Genomic DNA, 20,258 nt, shown 5'->3' with positions numbered 1-20,258 from the left:
CCAGAGCAGGGTAGCCTTCGTAATCATAGTGCGCTCACGAACTGCTGTTTCTTCGCAGAGCATAGGACGTAGCGTTCCGTTGAAGACAGCAGTGTGTCGACCACCACTGGCATGGAGTCCGTCGGTGCCTCACGTCTGCGTGCCGCACTCTCGTAGTCATGGTGCGGTTCGTCCACGTTGTTCGTCTCTTCGTCCGTTCGTCCTCTCATGGCCTCAAATCCTGATCCTGTCGACTGCAACATCTTAGCTGGGTCGTGGCTCGAATGAAAGGCTAAACAGAAAAAAATAAAATGTTTAACTAATTATGCGAGGCTAAACAAAATATGCGAGGCCAAACAAGGCGTCGAACGCGTTCAACTGGATATTATGATGTCCGATTCACAACTCACAAACGTGCTTAGGTGTACTGGGATATTTTATTTCCATTGCTGGGGCAAATTCCACCGCCACGCCTGTACGGTGGGGCTATATGCTAACTTGTAAATGGCACTACACGAGACCATATTACTAGCGAACCTGAGCAAAATGTTTCAAAACGGGAACCTAATAAAACCATATGGGCGCACGTACATCAGCCAAATTGTCGCTTGAATGCGCACAGCGGAATGGTGCGTACAATTTCGGTGAGACAAACGTTACAAACCACGCAGTCGGTTTGACGCGAGTTACCTAGATTAACTGCGACTGTTGAAATGAGTGGTTCGGCTCACGAAACGACTACACAGCGTGACATGCGTCTACAGAAACTTCTGAAGACCGAAAAAGAGGGACTTCAGTACGCCTAGTACGTGCATTGTTAGCAGCCTCCACCGCCTCTCCCGTAAAACAACTGGAAGGGAGCAAGCGCAATGAAGCGGCCACGCGTTCACAGGCCGCGTCAACAAAAATAACTGCGGCAGTCAACAAGTGCCATAGGAGTAGAGCAACTTCGGCCGCGTTTCGCGCCGGGCCCTCACCCCCTCGTTTTTCCCTCTTCACCATGACCCCTTTGCGAGCGACCGCCGAGAAACGCTTACAGCGCCAAACAGAGTCCGGGAAAGAAGGGAGGTGCAGTTTTCGTTGTCTAATTTTACCATCCTTGACAGTTAAGCTGCACAGCGGCACCACTAAATGTTTGGGACTCGTACACGCGCGTCCGGACGCGAGCTAGTGATAAAATTTGTTTGCACTACTGTACTCACGAGTGCAATACTCAAGAGTGCAAGCACTCGCAAAACCAGTATTCATGAGTATTGTACTCATGAGTACTGTGTACTCATGAGTACTGTGTACTCACGCGTACTGTGTACTCACGAGTACTGTGTACTCCTGAGTACTCATACTCATTAGTACTCAAACTCGTGAGTACTCATACTCATGAATACTGTACTCATGAGTACTTATAATCATGAGTAGTGTATTCATGAGTACTGTACTCACGAGTAGTGGACTTACCCCTGTACTCACTCGGCATCATACTCAGCTTTTTTTTCTGGGTGTGTACTCAATCATCACCGTACTCACTCGTGAGTTTGAGTACAAATGAGTACAAATGAGTGTACTCACGAGTGAGTGCGCCGACCTATGCACTGAAGTGCCCTTTGTTATTAAGGTCTCACCTGTACTGGGAACGGATGAGAAGTTGTTGGCCGCACGCAACAAGAGGCGAAGAAAATCTTCGTGCTTTGTCATTTTCATTCTCCATTCCAACGAACCAAATTACAACGTTCCTGCGCCACACCGCTCCCCTACTCTACCCGCTAGCCTCCTCCGCTTCCCTAAGCCACTGCAACGCACATCCATCCGAGTATTAGGGGAAATGAACATTTAAACTCTATTAACGCCACCCTTTCGTTGCAGAACACTTCAGAAAACAAATATTACGTCTGTTTCTTCGTTCATTACTGAGAAACTACAAAACGGGCTGGCGATGCACTACAAAAAAAAAGAAAACTTTAGCAACAACGAAACCTGGGCGAGCAGGGATATTACGCCTGCATGACAGCTGATGTGGCCGTTTTTTATTATTGCCAAGTTCAAGCCAGTCGATACTCTAGCAGCTTTTACCTTGCATCAGGAATACTCTCATAGGTCATCGTGATGATAGTTTTCCTGCGCGATATTTTTTCTACCTCGTCTATTTTCACCATATTCCCACTCGTCCGGTGCTACCCCTTCTATATGTTTGCAAAGGAGCTAGGTGTGTTATCGATGAGCATACCGCACTTCTGCCTGGCATTTCTAAACGTAACCTTTCTTCCTCTGCGGAAGAATAGCGCCAAATCATCCCGTTTCATTTATTATGAAGTCTTACGGACCGCTCCACTGACAAAGGCGAAACCGGGACCTTGCGTGGCCACAGCGAGCAGGCGTCGATTATGTTTGCTTTCAAAACACACAATGAGCAGAAAATTGCCGAGGGAAATAATGGTCGGGAGTGATTACCGGATCTCCTATCCGTAGACGGTGTTGGTAAAGAGCTAGGCGCGGACGTACTGGTTCGACTAAGGAAGGCGGAGGAAAGAACGGGTGAATCCGTCCTGTATCGCGTTTCCTTCGGGGCGCTTTTGGTATCACTGGCGATGGCTGAGGTCGCTGCGGGGCGTTGTGCACGTGCCTGATCTCCAGACGGATCAGCCCTTGCCCCCTTGCGTTTGAAGCCGGGTGAAGAGGACCCGCTCCATATAAAAACCCCGTCGGAAGAATAGACAGCTACCTGTTTCCGACGAGACATCGTTCAACCTACAGCGCAACATGAACGCTCTGGTGAGGCTGCATGGTCTTTGTGACATCACTGGGGCTTGTCGTTGGTTATGTGGAGGAGTATGACGTACCTTTAGACGTTACCACTTGTACGTGTTCGACGAAACTGGCTGCGGTACATACCGGGCTGTTGCTAATTCAAATTTGTAGCTGAGGATATGGATTGGCAGGTGCAGCTTGACTAGAGTTCCCTTGTTGCGGGGTTTTTGAACGGCCTGCTCATATTTATGGAATTTTCTAATTGTAAAAACAATACCCCCTTCTCACCCCAAAGAGAACCTCTAGTCGAAAACATGGTCATGCAATGATTTCTGTTGTCTGAAAATTGTCCCACGTCACCATCACGTACCCGCGTCTTCCGCACGCAAGCGGAGGGTTGAGCGATGGGCAGTCACGGAGTCTATACGTCAACGTAACGCGCAAAGCTCGAGTGTTACTCCAAGAAAAATGACACTTTGCCTGAGACCACTCGACATTGCGATAAATTCTCAGTTAATGGCAATTTCAAGCTTCGCGTGCTCACTTGCTCTGGGTAAAATCGCCATTGAAAGCTATAGTCTTCAAGTGATGTGAAAATGGAGTATTTTTGTGTTTTCCGGGAATGGTTGTTGGGAGATCAGGTGCACAATTCTTTAGACTTGCTATTTTACCTCCATTTTGGTAGCGCTCTCCCGAATTAAGAATTGCGAGGAGGGGGATATTTTATTTCCATAGCGCACGTGTACAAAGACGAAAACGTTGCGATATCCTCCTGCTGACAGAAGACGTGGGGTGGGTCGAGGAGAGCCATTATGTGCCCCACATTACTAAACAAGACAAGAGAGAGAGAGAGAGAGAATGCATTTAATGGTAAAAGCGAGGTTAGCCGAGCCATATCGCTTAGCGTGCTACGCAAGATATGGGCAAAGAACTAATGCAGTTCTACGCTATACGGGGACGCATGCAGCCGCACAGAATTGGACACCGCTGAGATTCTCCAGCAGGGGCATCAATATCCCACTCTTCATAAAAAACACTAAAGAACGAAAACAGCAGCTCTATTTCACTACGACCGCTGGGTTGTCATCCGCTTCCCGCATAAGTAAGGTGTGCCTTCGCGTGTGAGAAAGTCACTAATACCTCCTGTCATAATTTTGGGGTATCACCGATTACGTTAAACTGTTTTACACAGTGACTCAGCCGCTAACCGCAAAATACTCTTACGCTGTTCAAATTGAAAAGTTGTTCTGCAAACTAAACACAAATAGACCAGACTGTTGCGATCGTGTGGTAACCAGTGAATATACTAAGTGACTCAGCTAAAAAAACCTCTTTCTGCCAAAGCCTAAAATGAATAAATTCTGAAGCACTGACTTTCTGCTAAAGCCATAAAAATTTCGTGTATTCATGTTTCGTGAACATCAACTTGCGTGTGTAATGTGGAAAGCGGAAGCTGTTTGGGCGAACGAAAGTCTTCCCGCGTTCATAAGTCTTGGAATAGTAGTCTGAGCAGAAACGTCGTACTTGAGCCCGAGGTATCGCACGAATATATGCGGCGGCTGGTGGATGGTTATAACCATGTGTCTCAAGCTACACCAGTGGTCTAGGTCAGCCGCCTAGCAGGACTTTGAAATGAGCCGTGCCATTATTACTTTTAGTTGTCTCCCTGGACACATACTGCACCCTGCGTAAATGAATTAGCCCTGCCGCAGGTTCCACGGTTATAGCTCGTATGCGTGATGTAAACGTTTATTACAATTCCGTGTTGATATTTTTATCTTTTTCAGAGCATTGCCCTGGTTATTTGTGCAACTGCTGCTACAGCTATAGCTGGTGGTCTCCTCGGAGGATACGGAGGCGGCTACGGTGGCGGCTACGGTGGCGGCTACGGCGGCGGCTATGGTGGCGGATACGGAGGCGGATACGGAGGCGGTTATGGAGGCGGCTATGGTGGCTACGGTGGAGGACTCGGCGTTGGCGGAGTAGGCGTCGGGAGCAGTGTGGCGCTACTACGCGGAGGACCTGGCTTTGCCAAGGTCGTGGCTGGACCTGCCTTCTATGTTCGGACTCTACACCAAGTGAACAAAATCCATGGCGGTGGAGCCATTGTGGCCCACTCAGGCCTTGGAGGAGGGTACGGCGGATATGGCTATGGAGGTGGCTATGGATACGGCGGAGGCTATGGCGGATACGGTGGCGGCTATGGCGGATATGGATACGGCGGCTATGGCTACAAGGGCTGATTAGAAATTACTTCGTTTTACTTGTCTTTCCCATTTTGAACGTGGGTATGAACGCGAAGCAATACAGGCTAATACGCGGCGTGAACTTGATCGTGTTCGAAGGAACTCTTTCTCGACGTTAAATCCACCGCTCTGTGTGTGAGCTACCGGAGTTGTGGCGACGCTGTCCCCATCTTCCTAAGCGGCTCATGCAAAAAATCTATGCGTTTTAGTACCCGCATCTACTAAGGGTCCAGAGATATCAGGAAGCAATATATTGACAAAATTAGCAGAGATTACAAGTGTTCCATTGCAGGGTTCGCCTGGAAAACGTACTTGAGCATTTTCATAGACAATGTTCTGAATTTTGGCGGCCACGACAGTGCTGCCGCAGGTATTTATCTGATTGAGCAGAGTGACCGGGGTTTGCCCCCGTCAAGTGAATGATGGTATCCCCTAGCGATTACTTCATCTACACAATGCACCTCAATAACATTGCGCTGTACCGCTTGGGATGTTGAGATTGATGAGTGTGTTCGTATGGCTGCATGTGGCATCCGAATGACATGTGAAATAAAGAATCGTCATTTACGCGCCTTTTTTTCTTGTCTCCAAGAAAACAGTGCCTATTAGACTGAATCACGACCACCTTTATAATAAGCTCTGATTATTAGTGTTCCTTATTAAGCGATGCATTTTAGCGCAGATTCTGAGAAAGCGCTGATCACGCATGATAATACTTGTATTTGCACACTTCCAAGCGGCAGGACACTTGGAAAAGCAGATTTAACTGTCAACTTCAAATTGTCCACGTTGAAACGATAGCTAATGGCTAATAGCGCTCCGCCCTCTGCCCACGAGGCCTGCACAAAGAATATGGAATTCAAAAATGATTTTGGGCAGATTACTCGTTACGTAATGCAGTTTCTTTCAGCAGAACACTAAGGAAATTACATGTTTTTGTATGTCGTCAGGCGTGTATAGGAAGAAAGAAGCAATGTGTGAATGCAAAGTCTTTTTTGAAACCAAAGAGAAAAAAACAGATGTGTTGTTGACCTTCAGTACCCACCTAATCACCGCCCACCTTATTGATGAAGTGGGTCGCAGAAAAGTGCTGATATTCCCATCAGCAACGATTTAGGGAAGGAAAATAAAATAAACTATGAATTAAAGTACAGAGAACATATCTCCAGATGCGTACTCCAACGCTCTCTAAGTCCCAATACTTAGCACAAGAATGTGGATTAAATTCACTGAAATTTTAAACTGTCTTGACTTATACTAATAGCGCGATGGTTTGCAGATATTCCTATGCAGAGCAACACATAATTGTTGCGCGGAGAAGTTACCACATATTTTGTCCCAGTTGCAGCCGCTCTTTATATCTGTCCATTACATAGAACAGATCCTAAAGCGTGCCGGTTAGCTGCAAGACGACCATTTTCGCATCGTTAGGTGTTGTCATGAATATTACACTTCCACGGTATAAGTAATGACGAAGATTTTAAACCGCCTCCGAAAATAAAATACATAAATACCGCCCGTCTCTTTTGAAGAGCCACCGGACTTCTGACATGGCAGTCGTATCTACAGAGACTAGTACAGCTGGCAGGAGCCACTAGATGGCCGCATACACCATAGAAACAATAGGAAAGCATTCATTTGAACCAGTTTCAGTTTCGGTCGCCGGCAACAAAAATTATTATTTCACACTGTAGTGTCCGCAAGACTGCAGGCGGTGACGTCAATCGAAAAACCTTGACGTCAAGCGCGTTTTTCGTGTCGTGTGCTAGGATCGGACGTGGTACGCATTGAACCACCTAAGCTTGAAGGCGGATACAGGTCCGTGGAAAATTCGAAAACTCATTTGCAAATTCGTGTAATGAGACGTTGTTATTCGTTTTTAGGTTTTGTTGGAGAAATATTTCAGTTCATTTCGGTTATGCTGTTGGTGTTTAGATTCATTGGTGTTTAAAACCTTACCATATTTCGAAACTTTGCCAATGTGACGATGCTGTTCAGAGGCAGGTCTGGATAATCCTAATGACGGTCAACAGCAGTGCAGGAGACCGTCTGTTGTATTGGAAAGAGCCACACGACATCACTAAAGACTGTGCGGCTCCGAGTGGCGAAAGTCTTTGTCACTCTTATAGCGATTTCGCTGCAGGGGGTTTTGTAATGCCGTTCGCGCCTGCAGTAATTAAATTTGATTTTTGAAATGCTTCTGCCCATGGCTGGCTGCAAAAATTGCTTAACTCATCGTTAAAAATCGCTGAAGGAAATAAGGTGTCACAACACTTTTATTATCTTCTAGGTGCTTAAATTAGGTGCTTAGAGTTTGCCTCCAACAATTAGAAATATCAACGCCTAATAACTAGTATAACCTTGTTTTGCGGAATGAACCTTGTTGCGTACGGGTACAAATCTAGCGCCAGGTGGAAGAACCGCAAACGAACCGTACAAACATCTCTCGAGTGCATCATAGGGTTTTCACCGATTGCGTGGATTTTTGTGTTGTCGTTACAGTTGTGATTCGTTGTTGTTCATTACACTGCTATAATAAAAATGACATGAACATTTACCTTGCCTTGCAAAGTTTAACACTTCTAGTAAGCAACAGCACAGACAAAGATTAAAGCGAGAGAACAAAAAAAAAGCGGGAATTGCTAACGTGATGCGTTGAGCCCTTCTTCAGTGTCCGCCAAGTGCAAACCATTTTGTGTACCATGCGTTGAAGCAGAGCACTTATGATCTCGGCTGACCTTTAAATCAATCATGACTTAGGCCAGGGGCATAAGTAGCTCATGTACTATGCAATAAGTGGACACCAGATGAGGACCAACAGGCATTATTAATACAAAGAAGACCTCTAGACCTTTACGGGAATGATTGACAAATGGGTGCAGGAAGAGAGGATAATTTGGTAGAGTGAGTTCGGGTCACCTGAAGACGTGACAGAACTCGCTGAGGGCAGACAGCTCCAAGCAGGACGGGGCACGCCCAGCCTCTCACAAGAATGGGTCTTTATACTGACTGACAGATTCCTACATTTCTTTTTTGTATTTCAGTTCAAAGTAAGGGTAATGCTACAAGACAAGCCTTCACATTTTTTTTTGCCATTTGGGCGTAAAATACTCGGGAGTAGTTAAAACACCCTACGTTTCTTTCGTTACATTGAAGGAGTTGTAGCCGAGAGGCCCCGATTCCTCCCCTTGACACCTTGGGGCGATGGTGTGGCCCCGAGTAGGGACGAAAGTATTTTTTGAGCGCGAAACCAATATCAAAACTACCTGGGCGCGCATGTAGGAAACTGTTCACTTGGTGGAGCTTCCCGCGTTTTTATTTTATAGCTAGCCTGCGTAAGGTTTGATGCGCCGCATGGAAGAGGCCCGACGATATGTCTAACATTGTCCACCCGCATCTCGACGTACAATGAGCAGAATGTTGCCGCGCACGTCGTAGGGCTAGAAATGAATATACCTAACTTGAAGCCTAGACAAAGGCCGTAGTATCCAAAACGCCACGTTTTGAAGTTTAAGGTCCTCTACGAGAACTCACAGGCGAGAAAATACTTATTGCACTTATTTCAAATCAAGCTGCCTGAACCAACTGAGGTCGTGAGATCTCAAAGGAAATGTTAAGCGAAAGCTCTGACGCATTCGCGATAGTTCCTGCTGTTGTTCTAGCAAAAATGCCCACAGGGTAACAAATGGCCACTGTAGCTATATAGGACTACACTTTGACTTTAGAAATTCATACGTGTGCTGCACACCGTGCTGCATATGCCAGTGAAGCAATCAGTAGATCTCTTATAGCGCAAGCACTATGAGATTATACCGTAAAAACAATCTGTGTCGGTATTCTGAATGCTTTGTGCGTGCTCCGAGGGGCATCAGTATTACACATACAAAGAGAATAGCACATCACTGCGTTGCTGTGTACGAGAGTGCTATATAAGTATGATGGTATGCTTCTTTAGCAAGGTATTCCGCACTTGATGCAGCCAACACTTCTGTATAGTTTTTGAAAATCTGGGTTGAGGTAACATACACGCGCCATGCATGCAGGTATTACCAGAATTATAGAGATGCTTATAAATTTCTAAGAAAACGAAGGAGAGAGCCCAGTTGGACCTTCTGTAGATCTGCTTCTAAATTTTGTGTTGAAATTTGCGGCAGCACCCGTCACCACGTGACCAGCCGCCTAAACAGCCCCCTTTGAATCTAGTGTTCGTTCGCCTTTGCCAGAAGGCTCTTTTTCGCCTCCGTCAGTACTATTAGCTCTCAAATCCACCTGTTTTGCTCGTGGAACAGTGCCTTATCCTCCGCCGTCGCATCGCCCCGTAGCCCTTTCTCAGAGCCCTCTTCTAAACCTTTCCCGCCAATGTTGTTCCCGTTCCCCGGCACGCAATGCCGCCCTTGCCCACCTACTTTAGCACCCTTCGATGTTCAGTACTTCGCAGCGCGCATGCTTGAAACAAAAATATCTAAGCCATTATACTTAAAATTGAAGGTGACTTGGACACTGGTGAAGACATTGTATGCAAGTTAACAAGTAGGTGTGCGTTGAACATGTTTTTTTTTGTTTTAAGGATACAGGAGAAGCAGTGTAAAACCTATCGTACCCATGTGAGATGCCGATGCGAAAAGTTCACATACTTCAGACAGAAGAAATTTGTTAGATTAAGGTCTGCGCGGCTGCAACCACTAGTCTGGCAGGCCGATCGGATGAAGTTGTTGGCTGATTGAGTTGATCCTTGGTCTGATTCCACGTAACTTCTTATGCAGAAAACTGTAAGCTGCCATTACTTCTGATCCATTGTTCAGACTTTAGTGGTTCGTAAGCCTACAGATTTTTTTGGTAGGCAAGCGAGCAATGATTATTACATAGCCACGCACTTTCTTTTGAAATCGCTCTCAAAAGAGCACGGTTGAAATTTTAATAAGAAAATGAGCAAGAGTGGTGTAAGAAATGCTTGAATAGCGAAATGAATGATTGAAAATCCCTCAATGTTGCGTTGGCGTTGTAGCCCTAATCTAATTACGGAACCAAGGGTTAAACGTTTCGCTGATAATATGGATTCCGTTTTTTGTTCTATATTAGGTAGTCAATTGTCCATCTTTTTCACCTCCAGCCACAAATAATACTAAATTTCTAGGATCAACTAGATAAAGCCAATTTGCCGCATTTTCAGTGCATAAATAGAAGAAACGGGCTACAATTGTTACGTGGCTTCGTCAAGATAGATACATTCAAGTGCCGATACAGCCTTGAATAATTCTAAAGTTTAGTAACTCAAAACGTTCACATAACCTGGAGCATAAAGGTAGTTTGCCTTTTCATGCCTTGTGCTCCCAAATTTATATTAAGGTTTTATTGTTGTACCTTCCACAGTGTTAACTAGTTGATAGCCATTAACAACGAGTGCAATTAACTCGTTTTTTCCCCTGTCAAGTTGCTCGAGCACGTTGGCCTTGTCTCCCACGCGCAAGGCCTGGGGCAGGCGGGCTATAAATACCGCCGGATGGCAAGGGCGTCGCGTAGCACGCGGCGTTTGACTGACGGGCTAGCTGGGCGCAATGGAGGGGAGAGGGCACACATAGGCGTTGAATTTTTTTTAATTTTGAATTTCAGGTAAAGGGTCGCCAATCACGTCAGAACGCGCTAAATATAGAAGTTTAAATGAGTTCTTACCCTACCCGTCACGGGGACCGTCTACTAGGCCGGCATTTACCCGCACCCCTGTCGTACGACATCCCGGCCATACGACGCTTCTCGTGGTCCCTTGAAAGTCGTACTATCTGGGTTTCACTGTACCACTTTTGTGCGCAGTATTTACAAAACACGCCATTTAGCAGCAGGCAGTAGCTCCCCAACTGCGCTCTTCAGAGGAGCTTGAATCTAGGATATTCGATGATATCTCTTCGATTCCTGTCGCTTACAGGGACACAGCCAACCACAAAATAGGGACGCGGAGGCTTGACTCCAGGCAGTAGTTGTGCCTCCAACGTCAATGTTTCACTCAGCGTAAAAGAATATCTACGATGCTAGCAGAAACTGCCACAGCCATGTCAGAAGGCGTCTTCAATGCCCAATAATTGCACTGTGTAATAGCCTGCTTCATCCTTCCCGTAGTAAAACGAATTTTCTGGCTGAATAAATAATTGAACACGATTGCAATAGGCCGCCATGTGCAGGAGAAGACTCAGGAAGGCTCTGGTTGATTTTGTTCGCACAGCGGCAAAGTGCAGGAAGTGGAAAAGCGGGAGCAGAGGGCACGCATTCACTGGCAACCAAAAAATGATAACAAAAATAAATATGCATTAAAACATCAAAATTCACAATCCAGGCAGAGCGCCGTTCTTTGAGCAAGGTGTCAAGAAAATACACGAAAATGAAAGCGGTGCTTGCCCGGAGCTAGTGATGGGCTTCAGAAAAAATATTCTGAGGAATGCTTAGCGTTAGAGCGGAAGCATTCCTAATGGGACAGATGGCGTCCTGCGAAAAACCTAATGTATTTCCCCATATACCCGTTGATCGACATAATAGCTCTGATGAGATGTCTACACACACGTCGCGTGCATGAAGCTGGGCTTCCATTCTGCCAAAACGGTTACTTGAAAATCGCGAAAAAGGGACGATTCTATGTGAGGCAATACACGCGTCGATCATGAGAATGGAGTAAAACCGCGTATATGTATCTCATAAACAACGTATCGGTGTACATTGAAATCGGTCGTAGATTTATGTTTGTTAATGCACAAGACATTTTTGCATGGGTTCGTTCTTCGTTTGCGATCTCTGTCTTTGAAGGTTCGACGACGGATTGGACGCACTTTCCGTGAAAATTGGACGAACTTTTAGCTTTCGCGCTTTTCTCAAGTTTCCTTAGGAAGGAATGGCAAATAATTTGTGAATGTAAAACCCCAAATGCGACTTCTGTTTAATCTCTTGTTGAACTTTCCGATGAATTTTGTGGCTGCCCCAGTTGTCAGCCCCATGAAAATAATCCCGTAGAGCTGCTTCCGATTTCTCACCATCGCCAGGACCGTCGCGTGCTCCTACGTGGGCACGTTCACTTTTCACAGTGGCTCTTATTGCAAGTGGGGCTGACGGCCGCTCTGTCAGCGCACTCCTTCACCCTTTTTCAGTACCCTCCTCTGGCTCGCGCTCCCCGGATCGCGCTCCCATTTTTTGTCCCACCAATGTTCTGAACAACCAACGAGTTTCATAAAACGTAGAGGTAAGGCTCTCGCCTTAACGAGTTCGCCACTGTACCTAACAACCTGATTCAGGGCCTGTCTGATAGAACGAGTCTTCTTCGATAAAAAAACGGTTCCAGTATACGACATATTAGGTAGGGGTGTTTAAAAGGCGCCTCCATGTCGCTAAACATGATCCACGCCCACAAGAGACATGCGCAGGTGGATGCGGATGTGCGTTATTCCTGCGGTTGCTCTTACGTTCCCTGATTTATTACCGAGGTTGCTCTGACCTTCAATGTCGGTGAACACAAGGAGAAGTAGTTACGCTCCAAAACATATTGTATAAATGCAATCACCGGCTCCTGTATTCCTGAAGTCACGAGGCGACTGGCGTACACAGAGGATGACTGCGATGCCTTATAATACACGCCTTCGGCAACGTCAGAGTAACGTAGGGAATGACAGGTATGCACATCCATACGAGCACCGTGGGGCGTGTGGATGAACCCCTTACTTCAGGCACACTGACGTGGTTTTTTTAGTACAAGGATGAGCTGGTACATTAGTTAGTTGGAAGGTTTCACGTCGCAAACAACAACCGTTGTGCCAGCCAAGCTTTTATAGGTTGTCAGATAGCAAGGTTCACCTTCCGGTCTGTCCCGCGTGGTTATTTCTGTGCACGTGCAAATGTTGTTTTATTGTGTTTTCTTGCCGCCTAGCACCAAGAATTACTTTCCATCTATTGTCATTGTTTGGGTTTGTATGTATAAGTTCTTCCCGTAAGGAAATTTTTAGTTAGCGACAGTCCTGCGGTGCCTTCTTTCGACTCCTGTCATTTTTCTCGGTATAAACAAAATATTTGAAATGTTGTTTCTATATTGTGCACCTTTGTTTACTTATTTGAACCTTGTATAACCCTTGAAATATTTCCGATGCTACAAAGAGAACGAGATTGCAAAAGAAAATTTTAGTCGCGTGCAGCCTAAACACTTGAAATAACTTCAGGCAGATGGTTGCAAGAATTTCTACATGTTTTTACTGCTCGGTTTCCTTATCTGTTGGCGGAAGGGTTTCTGAAGCAATATTAGCAGGAAATGTGAGCAATAAAACTAAAGAAAACAAACATGCAAATGCTTTCAATATAGTAGCATAACTTCGGAGCCAAATGTAAAACTTCAGTCGCTAAACATCCGTCTTTAAGGTCAGGAGATACCAAAAGGGGCATGACCGCATTAGCAACTTGTTTTCTGTGCATCCGTGCAGTATTTACGTTTCACCAATAAGTTAGGTACCTTGACCATACTGTTTCTCGAAAAAAAAAAGCAGTGACGGCAAGACTCAGAGCTCATTTACCATTCCAGTTGGCATGTTCTGCCCAAACGCATGGAAAATACGACCAAAATTGCTGCAAGAATTCCGTAAGGGAAAGCAGCTCTTGTGTGAGCCAGCGAACTCACTTGCATACGTAGTGGAAATATTTCAGCATTAGGAAGTTAAAGGGACACTGAAGTGAATTTGTCAAGCTCCCGTTTTTGCTTGCACTGCGTAGACTGGCTCAAATTAGCACACTTTTCATCGTTTTTACGATTGACAAATCGGTAATTATTTTACAAAGCGCGAAAGAAGAAAAACTACCATGCGCGATTTGCGGCGGCCGCACCAACTAAAGCTGTGACGGTAGGAGGAGCGGGCGCCGTGATTGGACGATGCCCAAGGTGAGCAACCAAACAAGTTTCGGTTTCGGTTTCGGTTCTGTAAAAAACAACCGTTGGTGTTGTTGGATGGGCATTCTCAATAACTCAGTAATCATCGTACCGCGCTTCTGCCATGTTGTCAGCTGTAAAAATGCATAAAGATAAGCCTCCTAGGACGGCTTGGAATCGTAGCATTCACTAGCCGAAACCTACGCAGTGCATGACCACCCTCCGCGTACCCGCAGACGCCCAAATGTCATGCGCTTTTCCCCCATATTTGGAGCTTGCCTCCCTCATGCCTGTATCGTAAACAGCGTGTTCGCACCAGGCCAAGGGTCTGTTCATTCTGGCCTGTGCCCACTGCCTGCAAGCAGTCGGTGCTTATGGCAACAGCACGCCAACGAGAACTCGCTAGCGCGCCAGTGCCAGCCTGCGAGCGTTTTGTGAACTAGTTCGTGGAGCCATGAACGTTGCGGCCCAAAAAAAAAGGTGAACTCAATATAGAAAACATCGGCGGAAAACGAAAAAAGTTAACTTACAGAAAAAAAAGCACCTACCCGCGGGGATTCGAACTCCTGACTTGCAAAATACTTGCGGTGGCATATCTAGCGCCCCTAAACCGCTCGGCCACGGAGCGGGCTCCGCTGGCCTTGGTAATATAGGGTACATATTGTACAACCAGTTTACACTTTTATTTAGTTTTGGCATTTCAAGCAGCTTCGGCGACTATTTGTTGTATTGTGCTCGTGCAGTAAGCGTCGCCCGAGTTTCCACAATAGCTCACGTCTAGCAATTGCATTTCGTAGACGGAAAAGCGTTCGCAGATGCGTAGTCGTGCTGCTGACCGCTGTGCTTGTTCGCTCAGCGCAAAAAAGTGCTTCCCGCACCCTAGTTTTACGCTGTACGGTAAAAATATCAGTTGATTTTATTTCCGTAGTACCTATATTGACTTCGCTGACTCTTCTCCCGCCTTCAAGAGGCCTTATATTTTCCTACTGGCGTACCAGTCAGCGAAGCGTCGCATGTGAGCTTGTGCAGCGCTTGTGTGAAGCGACCTTGACTTGGAGCTAGATACAGTGTACAAACTAACCAATTAAAGAAAGGCAGATTCTACCATTCACAAACGTGTCCTGGCTTCGTTTCAACTGAGCGAACGAATTGCGGCGACCCGTCGGCGGCCGGCGGACGAAACGCTGGGCCGACTGACTGTCTGAAGGCAGGGGAGCCGTGCAGTAGCGCAGCCAATTGCGAGCTCGGCTCCTCTCGACGTCACGCGAAAACGTCGCAGAAAATGGGCGAGCGTAAAGAGAGGAGGACAGCATTTTCGAATTAATTTTTCTACTAAATAAAATCGCGTAACGCGCCCACGGTGGTCGAAACATGGTCTGGAGACTCCGGACTACAATTTGCGCAAGTAATCCCGCAATGTTTACTTATCACTTCAGTGTCCCTTTAAGGCAGTTTGAACCAGCAAATCCGTTTCTAAAACGTGTATTTCCGTGCTGTGACTGCAGCAGGCGTTCACGAAGACCTGGAATTTTTTTTAATAGACAAAATATTTACACATGCTTTGATTGCTGGAAGGGGTTTAGAAGATTTTTAAGGATTTAGTTTGTACAACTTTTGTAAACAGTGCATAAGCTTTTAGATGGTATGGTTACTATGGTTCGTCGTCTTTTTCCAGTTGTGCATGGCCATATGACAGCCCTTCTGCTAGAAAGACCCATGAACTGATTACTGGCTATCTGGTTAAGAACAGATCGCCGCTGAATATCCAGCGTGACCAGATAGACCGAATATGCTTGCGGAAGGGGCCATGAAGGCAAACTACTACCACATTCAATTACTGCCTTCCTAACTCCCGAAACCGGTTGAAGCAACCACACTATTAAGAGATCCACCAAAGTACCTTTGGGAACGCTAGCAGCGGATTCATTGACGCCTGACGCCACAAAATTATTTTGAACCTGCCGAAGTAACCTAGACGAAAAATAAACGAGCACCAATTCACTCTTCCTTTCTAAGCTAGGCTCGGCCCGTTGCGCGCGCATTACTACGGCTTCATAAGCCCTCTACACGGGTTGTGTTTTGATTACGCCCCTTCCGCTTATTGCCAACCATGCTTTGGAGTTCAGTCGTCAAAGTGGTCCCGCTTGCTCACTCTAACAGAATTGGCTTCCTGTGGTTTCTGTTGTTGTCATGTAGTAGAAGCTTTTCATCTCCGTCATTGCGTTTCCAACCTGCCTCGCCTTAAACTCGGGCACTTCGGAAAGAGAGAAAACAGCTGGCAGCTCTTCGACTTCATGCCCCCCAAGCAACCGGGAGCACAGGGCCAACGTAGCTAATACCACTGCTGGCTCGAGACTCGCAAGAACGTGGGCGTGTACAGCGAAGATGTGGACAGTGACCCCCCCCCCCTCCACCATAAATTCCCCCATTTCTTTCGCAAGGTTTATAACCTGTACAAAGCAGAAATAAAGAAATAAAAACGTTATTAAAAAACGTCTCCACCTCCAAATGCAGTCCTTCGTTCCTCCACTCCTGGTTTAGTTCCTTAATTACGTCCTTCCTTCAGTGTATTTTCTCTGGGGATACCAAGGTCTCAGCAGTACCGGGACTGGGTGAACCTTACTGGGCGTACGCAACAAAAGGCGAAGAAAATCTTTGTACTTCGTCGTTTTTGTTCTCCATTCCATTAAACGAATTACACCGTTCCTGTGCCACACCGCTCCCCTTCACTCCCCGCTAGCCTCCACCGCTTCCCTAAGCCACTCAACCGCACATCCATCCGAGTATTAGGGGAAATGAACTTTAAAATCTTATTGACGCCACCCTTTTGTTGCGGAACACAAGTAAAACAAATATTATGCCCGCTTCTTCCTTCATTGCTGAGAACTACAAAAGGTGCTGGTGATGCACTACAAAAAAAACTGCAGCAACAACAAAACCTGGGCGAGCAGGGATATTACGCATGCATGTTAGCTGATGTAGCCCTCTTTTTATTATTGCCAAGTTCAGGACAGGCGATACTCGAGCAGCTTTTTCTTAGCATCACGACTACCCCCATGGGTTCTCGTGATGATAGTTTCCTTGCGGGATATTGTTTTTACCTGGTCTATTTTAGACCATATTCCCACTCGTCCGGTGCTACCCCTTTTATATGTTTGCAAAGGAGCTAGTTACGTTATCGATGAGCCTGCCTAACTTCTGCCTCGCATTTCTAAACGTAAGCTTTCTTCCTCTGCGGAAGGATCACGCCAAGCCACCCCTTTTATTTTAGGAAGCCTTAAGAACCGTTCCACTGACAGAGCAGAAACCTCGACCTTGCCTGGCCACAGCCAGCAGGCGTTGATTATGTTTGATTTCAAAACACACAATGAGCAGGAAATTCCCGACAGAAATAATGGTCAGGAATGATTACCGGACCTCCTATCCGTAGACGGTGTTGGTATACAGCTAGGCGCGGACGTACTCGTTCGACTGGGCAAGGTGGAGGAAAGAACGGTTGAATCAGTCCTGTGTCGCGTTTCCTTCAGGGCGCTTTCGGTATCACCGACGATGGTTTAGGTCGCTGCGGGGCGTTGTGCACGTGCCTGATCTTCAGGCGGATCAGCCCGTGCCCCCTCGCGTTTGGAGCCGGGCGAAGAGGACCCGCTCCATATAAAAACCCCGTCGGAATAATAGACGCTACCTGTTTCCGACGAGACATCGTTGAACCTACAGCGCAAAATGAACGCTCTGGTGAGGCTGCATGGTCTTTGTGAAATCAGGGGGGCTTGACGCTGCTTATGTGGGGAGTATGACTTGCCTTTAGACGTTCACGCTTGTACGTGTTGGACGAAACTGCTTGTGTTACATACCGGGCCGTTGCAGCTTCATATTTGCAGCTTAGGATATGGATGGGCAGGTGCAGCTTGACTAGCGTTGACTTATTGCGGGGTGTTTGACGGGCATGCTCATAGTTATGGCGCTGTGTAAATGTATAAACAATAACCCCTTCTCGTCACAAAGAGAAGCTCCAGTGAAAAATATGCTCATGCAATGATTTCTTTTATCTCGAAATTGCCCCACGTCAACATCACGTACCCGCGTGTTCCGCACGCATGCTGAGGGTTGATAGATGACCAGTCACGGAGTCTATACGTCAACGTAACGCGCAAAGCTCGAGTGTTACTCCAAGAAAAATGCCAACCTGACTGAAACCACTCGACATTGCGATAAATTCTCAGTTTATGGCAATTTCAAGGTTCGCGTGCTCTCTTGCTCTGGTTAAAATAATCATTGAAAGCTATGGTCTTCAAGTGGTGTGAAAATGGAGTATTTTTGTGTTTTGCAGGAATGGTTGTTGGGAGATCAGGTGCACAATTTTTTAGTCTTGCTATTTTACCTCTATTTTGTAGCGCTCTCCCGGATTGAGAATGGCGGGGAGGGGGATATTGTTTCCAGAGCGCACGTATACAAAGACGGAAAAGTTGCGATATCCTCCTGCTGACAGAACTCGTGTGGTTGGGGGAGTAAAATCATTATGTGCCCCAATTTACTTAACAAGACAAGAGAGAGAGAGAGAGAATGCATTTAATGGTAAAAGCGAAGTTAGCCGAGCCATTTGTTATACGGTACCCGCCGCGGTGGCTCAGTGGCTAAGGCGTTGCGTTGCTGAGCACGAGGTCGCGGGTTCGATTCCCGGCCGCGGCGGCCGCTTTTCTGATGGAGGCGAAAAGCAAAAACGCCCGTGTGTACGAGATTTCGGCGCACGATAAAGATCCCCAGGTGGTTAAAATTAATCCGGAGCCCTCCACTACGGCGCGCCTCATCGCCTGCGTTGCGTCGGCGCGTTAAACCCCACAATCAATCAAATCATTTGTTATACGGTGCCGCATGTAGCCGCACAGAATAAGACAACACTGCGTTTCTTAAGCAGGGGCATTTATATCCCACTCTTCATAAAAAAACAGTGTAGAACAAAAACAGCAGCTCTATTTCGATACGAGCACTGGGTTGTCATCCGCTCCTTATATTAATAAGATGTGCCTTCGCTTGTAAGAAGGTCCCTAATACCTCTCGTCATAATTTTGGGGCATCGCCGATTACGTCAAACTGAAACCAGTTTTTTTAAACCGTGACTCAGCCGCTCACCGCTAAATACTCTTACGCCATTCACATTGAAAAGTTCTTCTGCTAACTAAACACAAATAGACCAGACTGTTGCGGTGGTGTGGTAACCAGTGAATATACTAAGTGATGTAGCTAAGAAAATCTTTTTCTGCCACAGCCTAGGATAATCAATTCCGATGCACTGACTTTATCGTAAAGCCATCAAAGATTCGTGTATGCAGGTTTCGTGAATATTCAACTTGAATGCATGCTGTGGAAAGCGGATGCTTTTTGGGCGAACGACACTCTCCCCGCGTTTATAAGCCTTGGAATAGTAGACTGAGCAGAAATGAAATACTTGAGCCTGAGGTATCGCAGGAATATATGCGGCGGCAGGAGAATGGTTATAAACACGTGTCCCAAGCTACACCAGCGGTCTAAGTCAGCCGCCTAGCAGGACTTTGAAATGGGCCGTGCCTGTATTACTTTTAGTTGTTTCCCTGGTCACATACTGCACCCTGCGTAAATGAATTAGCCCTGCCGCAGGTTCCACGGTTATAGCTCGTGTGCGTGATGTAAACGTTTATTACAATTCCCTGTTGATATTTTTATCTTTTTCAGAGCATTGCCCTGGTTATTTGTGCAACTGCTGCTACAACTATAGCTGGCGGTCTCCTCGGAGGTTACGGAGGCGGCTACGGTGGCGGCTACGGCGGCGGCTACGGTGGCGGCTATGGTGGCGGCTATGGTGGCGGATACGGAGGCGGATACGGAGGCGGTTACGGAGGCGGCTACGGTGGCTACGGTGGAGGACTCGGCGTTGGGGGCGTAGGTGTCGGGAGCAGTGTAGCCCTACTACGCGGAGGACCTGGCTTTGCCAAGGTCGTGGCTGGACCTGCCTTCTATGTTCGGACTCTACACCAAGTGAACAAGATCCATGGCGGTGGAGCCATTGTCGCCCACTCAGGCCTTGGAGGAGGTTACGGCGGATATGGCTATGGAGGTGGCTATGGATACGGCGGAGGCTATGGTGGATACGGCGGCGGCTATGGCGGATACGGATACGGCGGCTATGGCTACAAGGGCTGATTAGAAATTACTTCGTTTTACTTGTCTTTCCTATTTTGAACGCGGGTATGAACGTGAATACAGGGTAAGGCGTGGCGTGAACTTGATCATGCTAGAAGGAACCCTCTTTCTCAACGTAAAATCCACCGCTCTGTGCCTGAACTACCGGAGTTGTGGCGACACTGGCCCCATCTTCCTAAGCGGCTCATGAAAAAAATTTATGGGTTTCAGTTCCCGCATCTACCAAGGGTCAA

At 46.7% G+C, this 20,258-nt stretch overlaps 2 protein-coding genes across 2 annotated transcripts; both read left to right on the top strand.

Annotated features, from left to right (window-relative positions):
* The first annotated feature begins 2,733 nt into the window (after positions 1-2,733).
* Positions 2,734-5,027, top strand: LOC144145512 (uncharacterized). The gene is made up of 2 exons (XM_077677165.1): positions 2,734-2,745; positions 4,509-5,027. Exons 1-2 carry the CDS (start codon positions 2,734-2,736, stop codon positions 4,962-4,964), a joined length of 468 nt encoding a protein of 155 aa, XP_077533291.1. The 3' UTR covers positions 4,965-5,027.
* Positions 5,028-17,571: 12,544 nt separating this feature from the next.
* LOC144145511 (uncharacterized) lies at positions 17,572-20,025 on the top strand. Its single transcript, XM_077677164.1, has 2 exons — positions 17,572-17,583; positions 19,558-20,025. Exons 1-2 carry the CDS (start codon positions 17,572-17,574, stop codon positions 20,023-20,025), a joined length of 480 nt encoding a protein of 159 aa, XP_077533290.1.
* Positions 20,026-20,258: the final 233 nt, after the last annotated feature.

This window comes from Haemaphysalis longicornis, unplaced genomic scaffold (assembly GCF_048455015.1).
Source record: "Haemaphysalis longicornis isolate Haplotype H1 unplaced genomic scaffold, Haemaphysalis longicornis Haplotype H1 scaffold_7, whole genome shotgun sequence".
NCBI classification, from domain to species: Eukaryota; Metazoa; Arthropoda; class Arachnida; order Ixodida; family Ixodidae; genus Haemaphysalis; species Haemaphysalis longicornis.
This window is presented reverse-complemented; position numbering and strand designations above follow the sequence as displayed.